General features: G+C 39.6%; 1 protein-coding gene across 1 annotated transcript; it reads right to left on the bottom strand.

Annotated features, from left to right (window-relative positions):
• Positions 1 to 1,737: 1,737 nt before the first annotated feature.
• Positions 1,738 to 11,891, bottom strand: chn1 (chimerin 1). The gene is made up of 7 exons (XM_046054162.1): positions 11,640 to 11,891; positions 10,037 to 10,121; positions 6,797 to 6,970; positions 5,212 to 5,289; positions 4,366 to 4,503; positions 3,449 to 3,554; positions 1,738 to 2,023 (listed from the first exon to the last, which is right to left on the bottom strand). Exons 1-7 carry the CDS (start codon positions 11,889 to 11,891, stop codon positions 1,852 to 1,854), a joined length of 1,005 nt encoding a protein of 334 aa, XP_045910118.1. The 3' UTR covers positions 1,738 to 1,851.
• Positions 11,892 to 20,642: the final 8,751 nt, after the last annotated feature.

The raw sequence follows: 20,642 nt of genomic DNA on the forward strand, positions 1-20,642 counted from the left end.
AATAGAATTTAAAATCATTCTTATTACCTACAAAGCTCTTAATGGTCAGGCACCATCTTATCTTAAAGAGCTCATAGTACCTTACTACCCCACCAGAGCACTGCGCTCCCAGAATGCAGGGTTACTTGTGGTTGCTAGAGTCTCCAAAAGTAGACTAGGAGCCAGAGCGTTCAGCTATCAAGCTCCTCTCCTGTGGAACCAGGTTCCAGTTTGGGTTCAGGAGGCAGACACCATCTCCACATTTAAGAGTAGGCTTAAGACTTTCCTCTTTGTTAAAGCTTATAGTTAGGGCTGGCTCAGGTGACTCCTGAACCATCCCTTAGTTATGCTGCTATAGGCCTAGACTGCCGGGGGATTTCCTATGATGCACTGGGCTCCTCTCTCCCTCTGTATGCAACCTCATCCCATTATTGCATGTTACTAACACAACTTCTCAATCACTTCCTGCAGGTTTTCTGGCTCTGGAGCTGTGGAGTCTGTATCTGTGGCTGCGGGTCACCTGCTGCCCCCGTGTTCCTGCTCGGCACCCTCTGCTGCAACGACTATTGTTGCTAGTCCTATTATTATTATTATTGTTATTATAATCATTAACATTACGATTGTTATCATTAACACTGCTATAAATATCTGTACTGTTTTTCGTTTAGTCTGTAGCAACATCGCCTTTACTGTCTGTACCTCTGTGTGTATATTGTGTAGGCTGCCTCCCTCCCCTCTCTCTCCTTCCATCCCTCTCCTTTTCTCTCTCTCTCTCCCCTTAGTATCGGCTCAGCCCACTTGGAACCTCGACTGAGGTGAAACCAAAAAAGTACCAGGTCCTAGCAACATCTGAACAGTTCCAAGCGAGTCAAGCCATGTTGTACCATGCAGTGGAACAGTAAAAAAAGCTCTGATAAAACCATCCTCCCTCACACAAAAGGGCCGACAGACACAGTTAGAGACAAGCTGCTGAAATGTTTTAAAATATTGGACTTGGAATCACCAGGTGGCCAGAAACACAACTCCAAATGGATGATAATATTGCTCCATATCTGCTGAGTCTATAAATAAACAGCTGTTTGCCCATATGAACTGTCAAGCTGTGATTACAGCTTGTTTCTGCTGCCTCCAAGTGGGCAAGAAAAATGTGTTAACGCAGGTTTAGCGCACAATTTGTACAGAAATATTTTTTTTATGGCAATTCAGATGACTAGATATGTACTTAATTTGTCAGAGAAAGGTTTAATAAATTAAAGTGATCATGCACAAATTGGGTACAAAAACAGTACAGTAAAAAATTTAATTCACAACTAATGCTGTTTATAACACAATAATGATGTTAAGCTCAGGCAAATTCACCAGTGTGTACACATTAACAGGAAAGGCTCATTCAACTACTTCAGGTTACATAAAAACAGTTGAGGAGATAAAAAAATACAGCATCATAAAAATTACCCCAGGAACATCAGTAGCTTATTTTTACATCCAGCTATACAATGTTTCACAGAAAAAAACTGCACAGCAGGCAGCTGGGACCGTGGACTATAACTACCACAGAGCAGACAAAAGCAAAATCACAACGCTACACGATCTTAACACATGCTGGGTTACGACTACAAAGCAACATAAACCTCGCACCATGCATGCTGGTCTGTCAGCTTCTGAAAATCCCCCGACAAAAATGGGGAGATATAGAGTAAAGTTCATTGCCCACACCCAAAACAGGGGAGGACAGATGTTAGGTCAGAACTAGTCCGTTCCAAAAAAAATGAAAAAAATGTATCAATCAATGTAATACAAACAGTTATTCAAGTCTTTACACAAAAGAATGATTAGATGGCTTTTCTATAAAAGTCCTGAACTGATCTGTGTTTAAAAGAGCACATCTTCATTTTTAATGAGCACCTCCACCACCTGTCTCTGGTAGCGGATGTCATTGAGTGCTGTTATGGCGTCCAGGTTTGGTGCACGCATAAGGGTGGGTCCAAAAATGATGGCGAGGTTCTCTGCGTTCATCAAGTTGAATTTCTCATTCTGTGTCACCCTGGAAATATTTAGAAAAGTTAGAAACATGGACTGACTCTGGAAATAAAGTGAAAGAGTTTAAGGGACTGTATGAAAATTACTTGGGTGGGGAGGGGGGCTGAATGTTATGTTTTAGTTGCAGTGTTGGGCAAGCTACTTGGAAAATGTAGTGAGCTAAGCTACTAGCTACTCTAAATTAAATGAATCTTCACTACACAGAAGCTACCCCCCAGTGAAATGTAGCAAGTAAGCTACAGCAACGTGGCAAAACTAGCTTAGTTACATCTAAGGTACTTTTAATTTTTTTATATTTTATAGTTAGGTTATATATATATATATATATATATATATACACACACACACACACACACACACACACACTCATACACACAGTATAGGCCTAGTTTATATTGAACTAACTTCATTCCACAGTAGCAACAGAAGAAAGACTAAAAACCTGCTCCAAACAGTGTGTGTGTGCGAGAGAGAGCTAAATCAATATATATAAATCAATAATATAAAGTAACATAATTATCACATTATTAATTAATTATATATTTTTATTGTTTAAATGTGAATTTGTGCTCTGGCAACATTGCAACCTAAAAAACCTAAACATTCATGGCAATGGGCGAGAAAGACAGAAAGAGAGAGAGAGAGAGATCTCATCTCATGAAAAGAAGTTTCTGCCACTACATATCAAAGTTTCCTCCTCACTAGAGGAAGAGCTGTCCAAGCTGGACCCTGATCCTTCTCATAAGAGGTGTTACAATAACTATCACAATAGAAAGTGAACTCATTCACGCGTGTCTTTATTCCCCTGCGGCAAAGTCGCAGACTTCAGCCCAAGGATTGGTACGAGATGTCACCGTCACAGGAAGTGCTTCTGCCAGCTACACATACAGGTCCGTGTGTGGCGGTGGCATCACTTACTAATCCTTCAGAAATGCTTGGGAAAATGTAGCGTGTGAAGAAGCTACCGCGCTACTTGGTCAATAAAAGAGCTTCGTTACTGAAAAGCTATTTGATTCAGAAAACAGTGATGCTAGTAACGGCACTACTTGTAGCGACGCTACTGCCCAACACTGTTTAGTTGTTAAAAAAAGCAAGGCCCTTCCCAGTGTATTAAATATACCTCCCCAGTAATATTTTCTTTGGATCCTCCCCTTGACTAAGAGCAAAGCCCTCCCCACATTTCATAAGATGCATTTAATTTGTTTTTAAACATTTTTACACACACTGTAGTTCTGCTGTCTGTTACGATGCAGAATAAAGCGAAGGCGTGAGCTGCTATCAGATTGTGACAAATGACGTGGAGATAATGTTTAATCAATCCCAAAAAATTTTGACTTCTCTCCCTTCAGGAAAAAGAAAAAATACACAGTCATCCCCCTTTTCTAAAACCACACAGTTAGCTCTTGCAAAGTTCGACCGGATTGCTCACCTTTTTAAGTGTGCCATGAGGAACTTCAAAGTTTCGTTGTGTGATGGCGGCAGCAGAGCTAAAGCCTCGCGGAAAGCTTCCAGCTTCTTCTCTGGGTCTGTGAACTCTGAACAGAAACAGAAAGGATTTTAGAGTGGCCAGAACACACTCTCTGACCGCATAGGGCACAAACAGGAATCAATGTAGCTATTTCCTGTGGGGTAATAAAAGCCATTAGTCCCTGAGAGGAAGTCTGGGGCAGCTTGAGCTGGCTAATTCAAATGGACTTTGTGAGTGTGTTCTTGACTGTATGGTTGTGTTTTGCAAATTAGAGGCACGACTGGAGTTGAATAATTATTCAGGACTTAGGGTCAGTGTTGAGGTTTGTAAGTAATTCTAAGAAGTCAGCTGTACATGGCTGCACTTTCACAACTGTAACTGAGGAAAATTACCAATGAAAGTTTCCTTTTTCTCAATAATAACCATAAAATCTGTATAAGATACGTGTTGAAGAAAAGCAAAGGACTGTGGCTTTGCTGGCAGCAACCTATGCAGTTAAAAGAACATGCAACAAAGGGCAGTCCGATACAACAACCCCACAAACTACAAACAAACTACAAACTATTATTTTTATATATATCTATATTTACAGGCTCAGTCTTGACAGAAATCAAACAAATTAGTATTTGTTGGAGGTTATCAAACAGGACTATATCACATCACGGGTGTTTCTGTTATCCAACCTTTTAAGGTCAATACTACAGGTGACATCTGTCACTCACACATACCCATCAAAGCATTTTCCACACGAACCAAAGTGACCATGTGAACCAAAGGACATAAAGCTTAAGAGAGGATGCTTGCCATCTTTAACTGCAGCAAAATGCAACACGCTGAAACAGGTGTGTTTCTGACTAATATGTCTAGTTGTGACTTACTTGCAGCCTCGATGAACCTCGGGTAAGCATCATAGGAGATGACGGGAACAGGCAAATCCCTTAGGTACAGTTTCAGTGCGCCCGTGATGATATTGATGTCTTCATAGGCATTCCCTGAGATGTCTGTCTTCTCGCCATCTGTGAGGATGTACGATAGAGTAAAGGAGACAAGAAGAAGAGAAAGAGAGTTTTCATGCTGACACCAGCACTTTCACACCACCGTGTGAATTGAGGAATAAAGTGATTGTGTTACTGTGGGTGTAAAAACTGAATCTTCTCTCGCTCTGTATTTTGCAAAGTAGCTGCTATCATCCGCCTGGCCTGTTTTATTCTGACGTTCCCTCAGTTATGCATTGCTTTCCAGAGAGGCCATGGCCTACTTGTGCTGGCAGACTGAACATCACAGTGCTGTGAGCTGGAATGACACTCTGTCATGGATGATCTCCCACATGCGGATCTGGCTAAGAGTTTAGCTCACTGCTGCAGGGTTTTTCTTACAGTTAAAATTCACACTGCAATGGGCCAAGACAGCACATTCTCACTGAGTCTACTACTGAATCCCAACACAGCGTAAGAGTTTTTTTTACAGCTATGTTTAAGGCAGTGAAAGTACATCCATGGTTTGTATCCCCCGAGGTCCCCCCTGTCTGTCCACACTGTGAAACCCTGCGTGAGAGGACATGTCAGGATAAGATCTGCACTCCCAGATGGACAGTAATCCTCCACAAATGTGCCACTTTCTCATTAATTTGAAATGTTGCGTGTGTGTTTATGTCTATCGTCATGTTTTGAGCTGACAGAAATCTATAAATCAGTTACCACATGCAGAACTAAAGGCACGCATACCTTTGTCAAACGCCATCTTGACTTCTTCCACTGAATCACTGAATCCAGATATTCTGTAGAGGCCTTCAGACTTCAGTCCTTCAGGAACAAACATGGAATAAACAATCTTTCAGACATCGTCAGGGCTGTCATGAGTAATGTAGAAAAATTCACCAGCATATACTGCCTTGGGTAATTTAGGAAATGCCATTAGACACTCTTAAATATGCATAAGAAATTAAGGATAAAATGTCCACAGTGTCACACAATTGAACAACATGGGCAGATGCAAATCGTTTTCTGCATCACCAGGCAAAATAATAAAGACATAAATCAAACTTAGCTATAGACATATATTAGAGGGCAGACAATGAGGGAGCAATCAGTTTCCTACATAGTTGAATGATTTAACTGAAATGCAATCAAATAAGGCAGCAGGAAACAGAGTAATGCATTCCTCATTATGCGTTTACAATTACTAGCACCCCCCCCCCATTAAGTCAGTTAGTAATCTGACTTTTAACCCCTCAAACTAAGTCCTTCATATTGTAGATCACTTACTATAAAATTAGAGCAATTAGAGCAAGGCTGTTACCAACCAGCATTATAAAGACAGTAAAGAGGATCCACAGAGGTCATTTTAACTGGCATTTTAAAAGGATTGTTCGGGAAGACTTAAAACTGTATTCGGCATAATAGCTGAAAATGTTAATATGCATTTATTTAAGTAATTAAATTTAGTGTGATTTAATTTTGACCTGACCTGACACGAGCTTAATTGGCTGTCCTAGAATAATTACTAAATGTCTTTATAGAAGCAAAGGAAGGTGGAAAGGGTTTGGATCTTATAACACATGGAATATGTATTTTTGAAACTGAATACTTAATATTGAAATTTAAATTAATTAATCACTCAGTTCACGGCTTTGGAACACATAGTTTGAAAAACATCTATCTGAAAGTAAATTGTATTCCACTTTTCACTATTTTAAAGAGGGTAATTTATTATTTTACATACTTCATCAATAGAAGATTTATGCGTCCAATATCCAAGTTACTCAGATTCATAGATAAACCACATAAAAAAAATGATAACATTCAGACCACCATGAATAATCATTCGAGTTCATCAGAGCTCTGTCATATCAGAAAAAGAAGTTTAGAAGATAGAAAGGAAATCAATCAATTGAAATCAATAATAATTATGTCAACATGGAAAAAACAGCAGGAATATTTTGAAAACTTGAAATGACCATCTAAAAATTTAGAGAAATCACTCCACATACATTTAGATATATTGATATTTCAATGACATGTATTCAGTAGTGACTAAAATTCACAGTTAGATATTCAGTTGCTTAGAAGAATTTAATTATTCTGGCAGTTCTTTGCTTCCATAATTCTTCCTAAATCCTTCAATGAAAAGCCTCCAATCAGTCAATTATTGTCAGCAGAGTCTAGTTTTACAGCTGTTAGGTCTTAAAATAAATCCATAAGTATTTCAATGAAACTGCATTCATCACATTTACATGTTGTGGGGAGAAAATCTTCTACTGAGCTACACATTTGAAATACACACACACACACACACACATCTTAAACTGACCTCTTGACTCAATCTCTCGTATGCACATGTCCACCACCATGGGTCGCGCTGTGTTATAAGCTTTCACCAGGGTTGTGAGGTCACAGCTGTAGACTTTACGGATGTGTCTCAGGTCTGGCTTGCAGTCATTGGGCACCAGAGAAGAGCACTGTTTATGGACGTTCAAACCACAATCTACAGAGAGAGACATACAGCAGGTTTAGATCATGAATATGACCAGCTTAAAAATAGATATAATAAATAAAGATGGTGTACTGTAGAATTCTTATTTGCACTATTTATCAACCAGAATACAAAATCGACAGATTTATTTCTTGTAGTCCAGTCCAGCCGAAATGTCCTCAAAAGTGGCGTGCTATTTATACGCCATTCCATGATATCACATTGTCCAGTCATTTTAACTCTCTTTAACTGTGGACCAGTATGTAAATTCCCATTCAACATCAGGTTCATTTGGATGTGGTCGGCATGTGTTTTGGCTTGCAGAAGAGTGTTAATTCCCTTGATCAATATTTGCCCCCTAAATGTCACAAGACTACTGGAGAGCTCTCTCTCTCTCTCTCTCTCTCTCTCTCTCTTTCTCTCTCTTTCTCTCTCTCCCACACATGGTATTGGAGTCACCTTGAGCACTGTATAGATCCAAAGTCACCTCTAGAGGATAATTTATTTAATAAAAACAGTCAAACAAAACAATGATAAACAGGACATTAATTATATGAAATATTCTTTTTTAATTTGTATGAAACATTTCTTAGAAATTCAGAACAAAACAGGCAAAATTTATTTGATAATTAGTATGCGGAAATTCTGGTTTGGATGACGGTTTTTTCTCTATGATATTAGACTTAGAATGACCGTCACTGGGTGTTCAAATAGCATATTAGTCACAATGATAGTGTAAGTATCCCACATCGTGTTTTGTCTTCAGTCACAGCGAATGGGGCCTGAGGCACAGCTGTTTCAGGGCAGGATTCACCTTGTCGGGAACAGAGGAGCCTGTGGAGAGCAGATGCAGAGAACTGCAGCTCTGCTTTGTACCAGAGACACATGGAGGGAATTAGGCGAACAGTGAAAAACGCTGTGGCCCGGAGGAGGGATAGTCAGCGCTGCTGCATGCTCTATTCTTTTCCAAAGCCAAGCTCACACACAATGGCAGCGGAAGCAGCAATTGAGGCGCTGCAGGCTACACTAGACCTAGTTTCCCAGACTAAAATGGGACAGCTCTTCAAGCTCTTAGATCTTTTGAGCTGTCTCCAAGTTCTAAAAGGTTTTCTTAGACAAATGCCATGTGCGTTTTGATTCCAAAAACATAAAAAATACAATTTTGACTCCTCAGAGGAATTGCTACTTTTTAATTGTAAAAAACATTTCTGAAAGCCTATGCTTCTGGAGGACCTCAGACAGTATTTATATTAATATGGGTCCCTGGAGAAATTCAAGCAGCCTGCATTTATATGCATTGATGCAGAAATGTAATTACCTTAAGAGATTATTCTCTTAAGAATATGAGACAGGCAGTATAATAGAGGAGGGCCTGTCATCAGACACAACTCTGCTGAGATCCTGTTGTCCATGTGAGCATACTGATGGCCCTGAGTCCCAGGTGGGGCGGGTGAGGGTGAGGAAAGAGCCCGAGGGACGCCAGGAGTCTGGAGACAGGGGATGTTGCTTTCCTGCACTGTCAGCTCTGTCTCTGTTGCTATGGGGAGGAGGCTGCAGCTCAGTTTTGGTTATTGGGCTCTGAGAAGAGGTTTAATGGTAGCTGGTTGCTAATTTCTAATGAGCACATTATTACCATGTCTACCAGCACAGTTACCAGTTGAAACTGGTTCCTTTCTGACTGGAACTTAAAACAAAAAGCACCATTCATATTTGTTAGATGTTTGGGTTTTTCTACCGAATACTTAAGTTAAATAGGGGTTGAGCTGCTTGACCTAGCTCTTTGGTTGAAACCGGTGAATTTTAATGTGTGTAGAAACAGAGCTCCTTCCCCACGCTCCCAGCTCTGCTCCTCATTAAAGAGACATGCCAGCTTTGTTTTCCTTCATGGGAATGATGGGATGAGGCTGGGGGGCGTACTCTGATGAGGAAATGTGGCACAACAAACACAAGCAGAGGCTGGCTTTCTGGCACTCAGCCAAAAACAGTTCACACACACAAAAAGAAAAGGGGGTGGGAGAACATTTTTTTTGGTATGCAAATGTAAGCATCACGTGAGACTTCGCTGCCCTAGATTCTGGTAGCTGTGGTCGAGTCTGAAGGAATGGCGATATAAGTGTTTATAAAGATTGGCTCCAAACATATGTGCATTTCTTTCAATTGTTGTTTCAAAATCAGGACATTAATAATTAACGTTAGAACTCCCACAGATGTATGTGACATACTTTGTTTCATCAATAAAACATCAAAGACACACATCAGACCTTATTATAGTACCATGCTCGGATGTGAAAAGAATTCTAACAGCTGCAGCGAAATAAAAATCTCTTCAGTTTTCTTTCTGACAAGAAAAGCGGAAAATATAACCATTTACCTCACAACAACAGCACTGAATGTGTGTATGTTGCATCTCTCACACAAAGTTAAGGAACCTTTTTTAACATGCTAACACTGTGGAGCACATATAGTGACAACATGCATTTAGAAAAATACAAAGAACCGATCTTTAAACACATTGTCTTGTCAGCCGCTGTTGCGTGTTTAGTAGGTCATAATGCAGCAAATGTTTATCCATTGAAATCATGGACGTGGAAACACAGATAGCCTTTGTTATTGAAATAATGACAACATGTGAAGGACAACCAAGCCCCAAGCTACAAAAAACAAATCTTGTCATTATTTCCAAAAAGAATAAAGAGCTATTTTGTGGAATGATCATTCAGCAGAGACAGAGCCGACACTCATTTTTCTGCTTGTTTGAACTGATTATGCCATTCACAAACCCAGTGAGGAAAAACGTTGGTTAAAAAATAAGGTTTTAACATTGTGTGAAGTATCTATTACATCATAGATATATCAACCTTATTTCACTCTATTGTACATTCCTTAATCCACAAACTACTGTTGGGATTTTAGATTAAAACTCAATAATCCAGCTTCAGCTCCAGATGCACTATAAACCAAGTAACCCATATACAGTAATGCTCACTTTGTACACCACGAATGTAACGAGAGAATGTTGTGAAGTGATAAAGCTGCTTATATAAGACTGTGTTAATGTAGCCTGAGAGCAAGATTTACCTGCACATTTGACCCCCTGAGCCATCAGTCCCCACATGAAGCTGGCACAGTGTTCACACCAGTGAGGCCCCCGAAAGGTATGGACCTGCAACAGAGAGGAGGACAGTGACAGACGTTAGTGATGAAGTGCAATGACAAGACAGAGAGAGAGAACTGCGGGGAGTTGCATTCATTTACTCCATAGACACCCCATGCTCTTCTTTAGCCAGGAGACCTGTAGGTGCTGCCACCTTAAATGAGGCAGAGGAGGAGGATTGTCTGTGGGTGGAGGAGGATTGTTGTTCAAACAGACCCTCGGTGCAGCGATGAGTCAGATCATGGCACAGTAGGATTTGACACTTTGCCAGATTGTCAGGGAAACTTTCTATGGAAACAGTAGAAGGCCACCTTGCTTGTGCAGGAAAGGGAGCCCCCATGCTGCACCAGGTAGCAACAGCCCAGCCAGTCAGGGAGGCCTCTGGGAGCAGAAACAAGCCACATTTCTCCCTGTTTTCCTTGCATTCATTCAGCAGCACATACAACAGGCTAGCTGTTTTGGTAAAGAATTGCTAGTTTCTGTTGGGCATAGCACTGTGCAGGCGATTACTGTGTTAAAAATCACATCACCTAAGAAGTTTTCGACAGTTAGCCATCTTTAAATGCTTATCCAAAACACCTGGAGTGATGTCACTTTTCTTGTTTACAGAATCTTAGGTCAATAATTTAACTTCTAATCAATTGATGCTCTTGTCGACTTTTGTGATCATTTAATTATTTTTTGTTTTGTCGGTGAAACGCACTGTATCATGCCCGATTCTAGGCAAGGAAAATGTCTAAAGGCAAGGTGAATGTGTTTCACTTGGAGTAATTAATTAATTAATTTAAGAGGCTCGGAATGAAAATATATGAGTCAAACTGTAGTGTTGCTTTAGTCTCCAGATAATCACATTTAATCATTCAGAAAAGAAAAACATTTAGAAAATGTGTTTGGCTTTACCAGAAAGAAGGATAAACATAATAAATGTTCGTAATTTGGAAAGTTTGACATTTAAAGACTTATTTTAGAGCTCAGATGTTGTTACACTGGATTATTTATACATTAATACATTAAAGTCCTCTCTTCATTATGAATCCACTCAAATTATCCTTTATCCATTAGTTTTGGGGACTTTTAATACAGAAACTAAAATGATGAAATTCAACATTCAGCAATACAAGAGAACAAGGCAGCAGAAAGAGATTGTACACATCAGCAGTTTGAAAGCCTTGAAGGTACTACTTCACCTGCTGCTCTCCATCCCATTAACCAGTCAAACAAGGAGAGTGAGCCTCAGCCAAATAGGGATACACTCCTCCACTGTTTCCCCTCTCCATCGGCCTAATCTCTCCATCTGGTGCTCAAACTAACAGCAGTGGTCCACAGACCACCCAACAGATTTTCTTTTGATAAAGGCTCACTGGACAGACCAAAACAGCTCTGTTTTTCATCCGCTCTCCCCCCTCCTCCCATCTCTCACAGGGGAAGCAAGAGAAGCAGCCCTCTGGCCAAAAATGATGAAATTAAAGCTATGTTTCGGAAGATGCAGCAGCTGACAAGAGTTCTTTAAGTTGATTTTAGTCTCACCTTGAAGTTGTGGACTTTCTCAGATTTGGGTGTCCGCTCGCTCTCCTTCAGTGTGGCTCTGCGGACCAGTGAGGTGAGCTGTGAATAGGCGAATAGTTTAAGTGGCTGCCAGAAAGTGGCTGGAGGTTTCTGTGGCCCCATCCTCATCCCCAGAGCTGCCGCCAGAATATCCTCCTGATTGGCCTCTCGTTTGGCCTTTTGCACAAGGGACTTTTCTTCCTTGTGAACCTCGTAGGACTCTCTAGATGGCATTCTGGTACTGCAGTCTCCCAAACTAGATGAAGGAACAAACCCAGTGTAAAAGTCCCCAAAAATTAAGGGTGAACCTCTTTGATGCTCAGAGGAAGTCTGTCTCAAATGACGTTACTTGCATTGTCCCAATTAAATAGAGACATCACATACAAGAAATTGCAAATTTAAATGAAAAAAAGAGTCTAGAAATCGTTTAAAAGAGTCCAAAAGGGGAAAAAACGTGGTCCCTATTAAATCCTCTTGCAGCACTGACAGTAGATCAAGTGGAGCCTCTGTGATAGGAGTGCCAGGTTTTATACAAAAGAGGTGCAGCCCTGGGTGCTCATGTGGTTCTCTGGGAACGTGTATGCAGATGAGCTGAGTGGTCGCACTAATCCTCTCCTCCCTGTGCAGAGCTGATATTCTCCCTGGAACAGAGACAGCACACTGTTGTGTACGGATGCTGCCAGGGTGGGCAGAGCGAGGGGGAGGAGTACAGGGGCGGACCCTGTAGTAGTCACAGAAGATTAAATGGATCCCACCAGCCAATCACAGCATGAATACACCAGCTTTATAGTAGCCACTACCCCGCCCCCCACACAACCGTCTCCATCAGATATCCAAGCAGGGGAGCCGGGGATGAAATGAGAGTGGGATGATAATGAGCAATGAACGAGTCATGCATCAAGAGTGGGCTGCAGCCTGCAGAACTTGCGACAGCAGTGGGCAGTTAGAGAGGAGCTATTTTCAAAATCATGTTGCCACAGAAACTGGTCATGACTGGGACCACAAAGAGTAAAAACACAAAGCACCAAGCACGCAAGCAAAATATGAGATCATTGATATTAATACACACTTACACAAAGTGATGCTCTGGGTTTCAAACAAATAAAATTAATTTCATATTCAACATTAAGCATTTGAACTGAAAAAGCAAAACATTTTAAAGAATAGACAGAACTATAAAGCAACCCCTGAAAAATAATTATGTTTCTGTAACAATCCAACAATCCATCCACACAGTGATGAAACCGCTTTGAAATATCCATATTGACATAGCTATTCACCAAAAACAGATTAAAATCACATGCCATTGTCTTCTTGAGTAGACTCGCCAATTTCATGTTTTGTTTTTATTAATGTCTTTTTATTTATTATTATTATAATTATATGACACACACTGAATTGCTTATGATTATATTGCTTTTGGTTATGAAATATGCTGTAGGTCCTTGCCTTACGAGTAAACATATAAACACTGAGCTATTATAAAATACATTTCATATAATAACATACAGTTTAATAATTTGTATTGCAAATCAATAACTGCTTCCAGCAATTTATTTCATCTTCTTACATCATGATAAAATGTCCAACAACATATGTCTGTAGCAGGCTTGTGATCTGGAAGCTGGGAGCCATTTCTTTCTTTGCAGACTTTGTCTGAATGTTGATTTCCTTGAGGTTAACACTGTTGGAAGCGATGTATGCAAATGAAGTATCAAATATAGCATCATGATAGCGACGTGGGAGAAAGGACCCACAACCTGCTTCTGTATTTCACACTGCAAGTCAAATGTGATTATGTTCCCACGTCTCAGAGTCTAATTCAGACTCAGCTGTTAGAGTGCAGCTTTCTCACCTTTAACAGAGGGCGGATGGAGAGGAAGTGACTGTACAGACTCTCCTTCGGAAATCAATGAGAGCTGTTATTGCTCCTGCTGCCCCGACCTCAGTAGAGAGGTATCAAAACAGAAAGTATGAACAGCGGAGGGGAGCAGAAAAAGGGGGCTTTGAAGATCAGTGTACTTATGTAGAATGGCATCCCAAACTGGGGTGTCAGGCAGGGTACAGATCATAACATGAAAGATGTGAAACAGAGGGCCTCCCGTGCAGCTCTCCTCTCTCATGCTCAGGGAAAAATCTCTGCTCAGGAGGGTACCTGAGAGTGGTATAGATAAAAGTCAGTAAGAGCTTTTATATGCACCAGTCCATCCTCTCAGACCCTAAGCACTTTGGAGGGTTTTGCAGGCATAATTGCGTTGCCATGCTGTTAAGTGCAGAGCGAGCGTCTGACTCCCAGGATGTGGTTTGCTTTGAACGCAGCTCTAATTGACACTGATTGATTTGCTTGTTTCCCAAACATGCCCAGAGATGGGACACTTGAGGATGGATACCATACAGTATCTTTCACATCTTTGTAATGTCCATCTGTGTCCAGCCAGGTCATCCAAGCTTTGCTGAATGTTTGGAACCGACCACATTTAGGATTTAAACAGTGGCTCAATAAATTTGACCCAGAAACCAGCACCATCTCAAAACTTTCTCATTCTTTTGTTTAAACTTTATTTCCTCACTCCCACCCATGCTCTTTTAAGCCCTTAAGCTGTTGAGGATATGCTGACCACTTCTGTGGTGTAGGAAGGTTGTTACATAAGGAAATGTTCTTCTAATGCACTGCTGACCCAGAATAACATAAAGACCCATTAAGAGGAGAGTGGTATTCGCTCTCATGATGAAACTGTGAACTATCAGGCTATTTCTGTCTCTCACACAGCACTCTTTGTTTGAGATAAATAAACAGTTGTCATAATCCAAATCTGTAAATCATAATTCATAGCCAAAAGCAAACGCCATAATAAAGAGATGCTGTTTTAGTGATGCAACGGGGAAATTTTTGAATTAATATAAAAGGATGCTGTTCCACCAGCCTCATCCTTGAGTAAAGCTGTAAATCATGAAGTTACATAATGTTATATAACCAAAAACTACAGCACGATGACGCAAGTTAGAGCCAGGACGTTATGATTCTTTTATCTCGTTATGAGTCCAAGAATATAGAGGACTGATGTCAGAGCTAGGCTGCCTGCACACTGAAAGCTTTCAGTAAAGCTATATATGCCATTCAATTTGAATCTTGTTGTGAATTTTAGGTCTTCAAACTGTGGCAGGAGCCATTTAAAATTAAGCAAATAACATGTAAAGTCAGAACACATTCATTATATAAAGTATTCCTTAGTAGACCTGGATTGAATAGGATAATTTGAATCACAGACTCAGAAAGGCCACTATACCGGAAAATAACACATATGCATAAGATGCAGCTAAAATCATTGCTTTTTTTTTTTGCTGGGCTTGCAGGAAACTTGGAACAAATTACACCATATTTTACCGGGACAAATAGATTACTTGGATGTGGCTGGAACAGTCTGCGCTTTGACAGTGATATATGGTCGGCTGCTATCACACAGCAAGGTCAGAGCATTCGTAGGACTCTTTACAATGCTTCGGCACAAGATAGTGCGAGATTATAGCCATAGCTGCATTTCAAACTGTAGATTCATTTATGTAAGGCTGTGATTTTTCTCTTGAGAAATAAAAAAAATGTATAATTATATTGCACTGGTTAAATCTGCGCCACACGTCTGTTTCTAAAGAAAATGCATTTAAATACAGGAATCCTTGCTCACTGAACCACCCATGATGGATGCATGCATTTTACGGTACAACAGTAACAGAGTATAGTCTGAAAATGTCAGAAATTCAGTGATTCAGTGACATGGAAGCAAATCAGTGATAACATCACACAACAGAAATCCTTTAAAATGTGCATTCTCTGTTTACATTTAGCTGTTATGGTATTTTACTACTAAATAAATAAATAAAGTTATATTCATCCCCTGCTGCTCACAGAAACAAAGTTATCCTGAAGACAACAGTCTTAAATAGCCATCACTTTATATACTTAAAATGTGTGTGTGTGTGTGTGTGTGTGTGTGTGTGTGTGTGTGTGTGTGTGTGTGTGTATATATATATTACTTTAATTATGAATTACTGATGGTCCCACAACTAAAACTAATGTCACAGATACAGGCAGTCAAGTGCAAATGCTGCCATTAATCCTGTCGTGAGAAACAATTTGGTTTCCACAAAGTTATCTGCTTTGGAATCACCTACTTTTCTAAAGAACGACTGTATTATATGGAATGACAAATGGTCGTGAAGAATAATTAAAAGGCTTGAGTGGCTCTTTATCTTTGTGTGGTGTCTACAGAGAGCAGTTTCCCCCAACAACACTCTGAATACCAGTGTTTAGAGCATGATGAATGACTCATTGTGCATCAGCTATTTTGGCAACAGGGTGATGATAACAGGATAGGATGATTTAATATTTAGCCAGTCTTTAGGCGTTTTAAAAGACTAGCAAAGGAATGCCACATCGCTTTACTTTTCAAGCAGCATGCCATTTCACTTATTTTCTTAAAGGACTAGTTCAATAGCGAATCTATTACAGCCTAATGTCTGTGTGTTATGCTGTGTTCCCGTCATATCAGGTGGATGGTAGAGATCCCCATGTTTAAAACAATTCAAGATGGTTGTATAATTAAAGAGTTTTAGAGTGAGTCGTATGAGAATACTGTGCATTGAAATATAGCACTACAACCACTAAATTCAGGTTTAATCACCTTAAAGGAAAGACTTTGGCTGACGTGAGGCATCAATGTTTGTTTGGTTTGTCGTATACCTGAACTTTCCGAGTTTCCCAGTCATAATTATGATTTGGATGCTATTTACAAGTTGGCAACTGGTAATTATGATAACTCCGATATGACATAAAAACATATACATGTAATTAATAAATTGTATCTGGTTCTTTTGAGAAGCCATGAACAGAAATGTAAAAACAACAATTTACGGTTTTGCTGGATCTATTGAAAACAACAATTATTATTATTATTAGGGCCCGAGCACGAACCGGACTTGAAACTGAAGAGATTTATATTTCTTTTTTCTGCAAAGTAAGCTCAATTTTGGGGGCGTAAACATACCCGAAAACTCACCAAACTTTGCACACGTCAGAAGTGGTGAAAAATTTAGTATTTTATGGGTTTCGCGCAATGGGTTTTATGGGTTGACTTACATGCATGGTACCGAGCATCTTGCCTGCTGAATCTGTACCGTGCACACAGCAACAACACGGAGTTCGTTAAGACGTTAAAACGACTGGCTCCCAGCACAACACAGTCTCCTACACAAACACCACGTAAGGATTAAAACCAAAGACCCTTTAAGCCAAATCCGAATCAGATCGAGTTTGGGTGAAATCACAGTTAGTATCATAAATGCTGGAGTCACAGAGAGACCTCCACTTTGTTTTGGAACTGACAAAACCGACACAGAGTTGGCTTTCATCCTAATGGACAGGTAATCTAACATTACTGCAAAGCATGTGAAATATATTATGATTTTGTGCTTTAGTTGGCTCAAGTTGGTTAACGTTAGCTTGCCAGCTAACACCGAGCAGTTGCTAAAGTTATCCGGTGCAAAGTACTACAGTTGTATGGCTTTCTACATTACCAGCCAACGTGACCCATATTACTATCCTGTGTAGCGGCAGTATTATTTCAAAGTGTTGATTTTAGCCTGCAAGAAATTATGCAACAGTACAAAGCAGATATGAAACGATTTAAATACTAGCCTATAGTGTTGAGAGTCAAGGTCAGCCAGCTATCGTTAGCACGGATCCGCCATTGGCATTGTCTTTTTACGATACTAAGGTACACAGCTTCTTCACCGTCTCAGTCGCTGTAACTTACGTGACCCAAATAAATTACAATAACGTAACATAACGGCACAGGACAGCAACACACTGTGGAAGACCCATTCTTCCACTGTGTGTTGTTATAAAGTGTGGCAACAATCTTATTTATAATATTCCGTCCAGCTCACTGGACAGTTTCTTTATCATCCAATACATTTAACATTAGCTGTGCTGAGCCTCCAGTGAAAGATACACAAATAGTTATTGAAAAGGGGTAGGTATCATGTCAGCTAAATGCAGTAAGTGTAAAGTAAAGCTTGAGGTTGAAGTAATTCATGCTCGTTGCATGAATTACTTCAACCTCAAGCTGATAAAAATATGTCTGTAACGTTGCAGTGGGAGTTTAAATGTGTTTCCAGCATGTTGTGCGAAGCGGAGCACGCGTACGAGCACACACCAGGACGCAATCTAAAAAACGCTCAGTTAGTGGCTGCAGAAAACTACATATAGTCCCTTTAAGTACTGTCTTGAAGTATAAATTTGAGGTATTTATACTTTACTCGAGTATTTCAATTTTATGCTACTTCAAACTTAATGGCATAACATTGTATGTAAATATTGTACTTTTTATTACATTTATATGACACTTATAGTCACTAGTTTTCAGACTAAGATTTTACATTAAAAAACATATTATTATATATTATAATAATATATATATTATTATTATTATATAATATAATGCAGTGCTATTAAAAGATATCTGCAAATATGCCTGTGAAGATACCAATGCTTTATAAATGCTCCCTGTGTGAGTGTCCAGCAAAACATCACACACTGGTCTCATGATCATGGATATATAGAGCAGCTATATCAGCTGTGTATTTTTTTCACTCTTATGTAACTGTACCTTACTGTACCTTAAGTCCCTGCAGCTTCCTGAAGGACAGCAAGGTTTCACAATCAGCTCTAATACAATCAATAACAGGCACCAGGTCAGAGGTCCTTTCAGCTCTCATCTCGTAGGAAACAAGATTTTGAAAGAAGCTGATGAACGAAGGAGCATTACTTTCCAAAAACCGCTGGGTTGGCAGCAAGGATTAAATTCAGAGGACGCATCAGTGAAGTATTATTGCAGGCTCATGACGTTATGTTTTCCAGTCATATGGCATTGTTTTGTCAATGTTAATTTACCGATCTGTAAATTCTAAACCATTTCCCAGTCAATTCCTGGAAAGTTTCCTGGAAATATTCGTTTAATTTGGCACAATTTACCATTAAATAGAGATAAAATAGAGACTGTGTGCAACTGATATACCAGTTTATTCATTCCATTTAATTGCAAACTATAACCAAAAGGCAAGCATATACAATTTCAGCATGTATGAAGAACTAAGCTTTCAATAATAAATCAGAGATGAATAATTATTTACCTGGGTTAAAATGGAGCAATTCAACTGTTATTTTCATTACATGTATTTAACTAACTGCAATTCTAAACTTAAACGACAATAACTTTCTCAATACTTTGTCTCCATCTACCCTATAAGTACAAAAGAAAATTATACAGGTCTTTTCAGAAACTACCAAGAAATCAAAAGGACATTATAAGGAAATAACTGACTCATTTGGAAAGACCCTTTCCTGTATTAATATGACAATGCTTCCATACACATGGCAAATTCCATGAAGAAATGATTTTTTCTGGGTTTGGTGTGGAAGAACTTGACTCACCTGCAGAGACCTTAAGCTCATCAGACACCAGAACAATGACTGTGAGCTTGGCCTTATCGCCCAAAATCAGTGCTCAACTTCATTAATGCTCTGCAGACAGATTCCAAGAAGTGTGGAGGCCGTTGTAGGCCCAAATTAATGCCCAATGGTTTTATAATAACATCTGTGAAGATTCTCAGTGATTCAGGTCATTGTTATCCAAGGATAACCTGAACGGTCATTTATGTCGTTTGGAACAATTGACAATCAACTTCTTTTGTTGTTTAGGTGTGAAGATGCGTTAGCAGGTAATGGTGAGTTACTAGAGAACAGATTGGGAGATCCTATATTAATGAATCATTAGTTAATAATAAGTTCATGAATATCTCTGAATCGATCATTCATAATCAATTTTGTGTCTGTTATTGTAAAGTATACCCATGAAAGAAACATATGTGTATGTACAGTATATTTTCAATACATAAATGTACCGCTCCTGTGGATTTATGTTTCCATGTTTAGAGACAGGTGGCCGAGAGTCACATTTTAGCAGCAGGGCATGACTCCCTTCCTCCCTGTCTGGTCTGGCTGAAGGGGACACAAACCTGTGGAGTGCTGACCATATTGTATCTTATTATGTTTCACTTGCTGTAGAGGAACAGCATCTGTTTAGCGCCATGTTCCCATGAGAACAATGTTTCTGAGCCAGTGGACTTCTTTTATACACTGCTGGTTATCTTACCAGCTTAAATTAGCTGACTGGTCCCATGAGGAGTCAGTGTTAATAGATTTTTTAGAGGTGCTGATGTATAAATAATTTGGTTAGTGCACTCTATACTACGCTACGCTGGAAACATGTTGCATTCTGAGCAACAGAGTGAGTGCTTTATGTTAAAAGAAAATGCATCTCTCATTTGTAAGTAACACCAGAAGGGAAGAATAAGAGTCATCACTGAGAGCAAAATGAGACATAATAATGTGATATTGTGAGAGCTATACTCGGCTCTGTCACTACAGAGCTCTCCAAAACTGTGGCAAGGCAGCCCGCAGCCCAAATCCCTGAAAATATTCAGGGCTCAGCTCATGAAAATGCCAATTTGACAGTTTTAGAAAAACTCCTGCAGTGAATGACAAAGTAAGTTAAGGAAGGAGTAAGACAGTTGAGTAAAAATAGCTCCCCTTTCTCGTCATGCAGATTTGTCATACTCTCCCCAAAATATGACTATGACTCATAACATTTGCCTAAAGGGTACTAAAATTTGGTAGTTTACTCCTACATAGATAAAAACAGATGAGGGCGTTTGAAGAGTTAGTGTCCATAGAAACTTCTCAAACCACTTCTTCAGCTTAGTCCATTATTTTCTAAGTTTAATATATTTAATACAACATTAATTTTGCCTAAATAGGACAAATACACAACCTCTGTGTTGCTTTATTGTCCACCTCAAGCTTGGACCATCACCATAATGGATATAAAACTGTAAGAAATGCTGCTAGACTGGTAATGGGTATTGTTT

The sequence above is a fragment of the Micropterus dolomieu genome, linkage group LG07 (assembly GCF_021292245.1).
Source record: "Micropterus dolomieu isolate WLL.071019.BEF.003 ecotype Adirondacks linkage group LG07, ASM2129224v1, whole genome shotgun sequence".
NCBI classification, from domain to species: Eukaryota; Metazoa; Chordata; class Actinopteri; order Centrarchiformes; family Centrarchidae; genus Micropterus; species Micropterus dolomieu.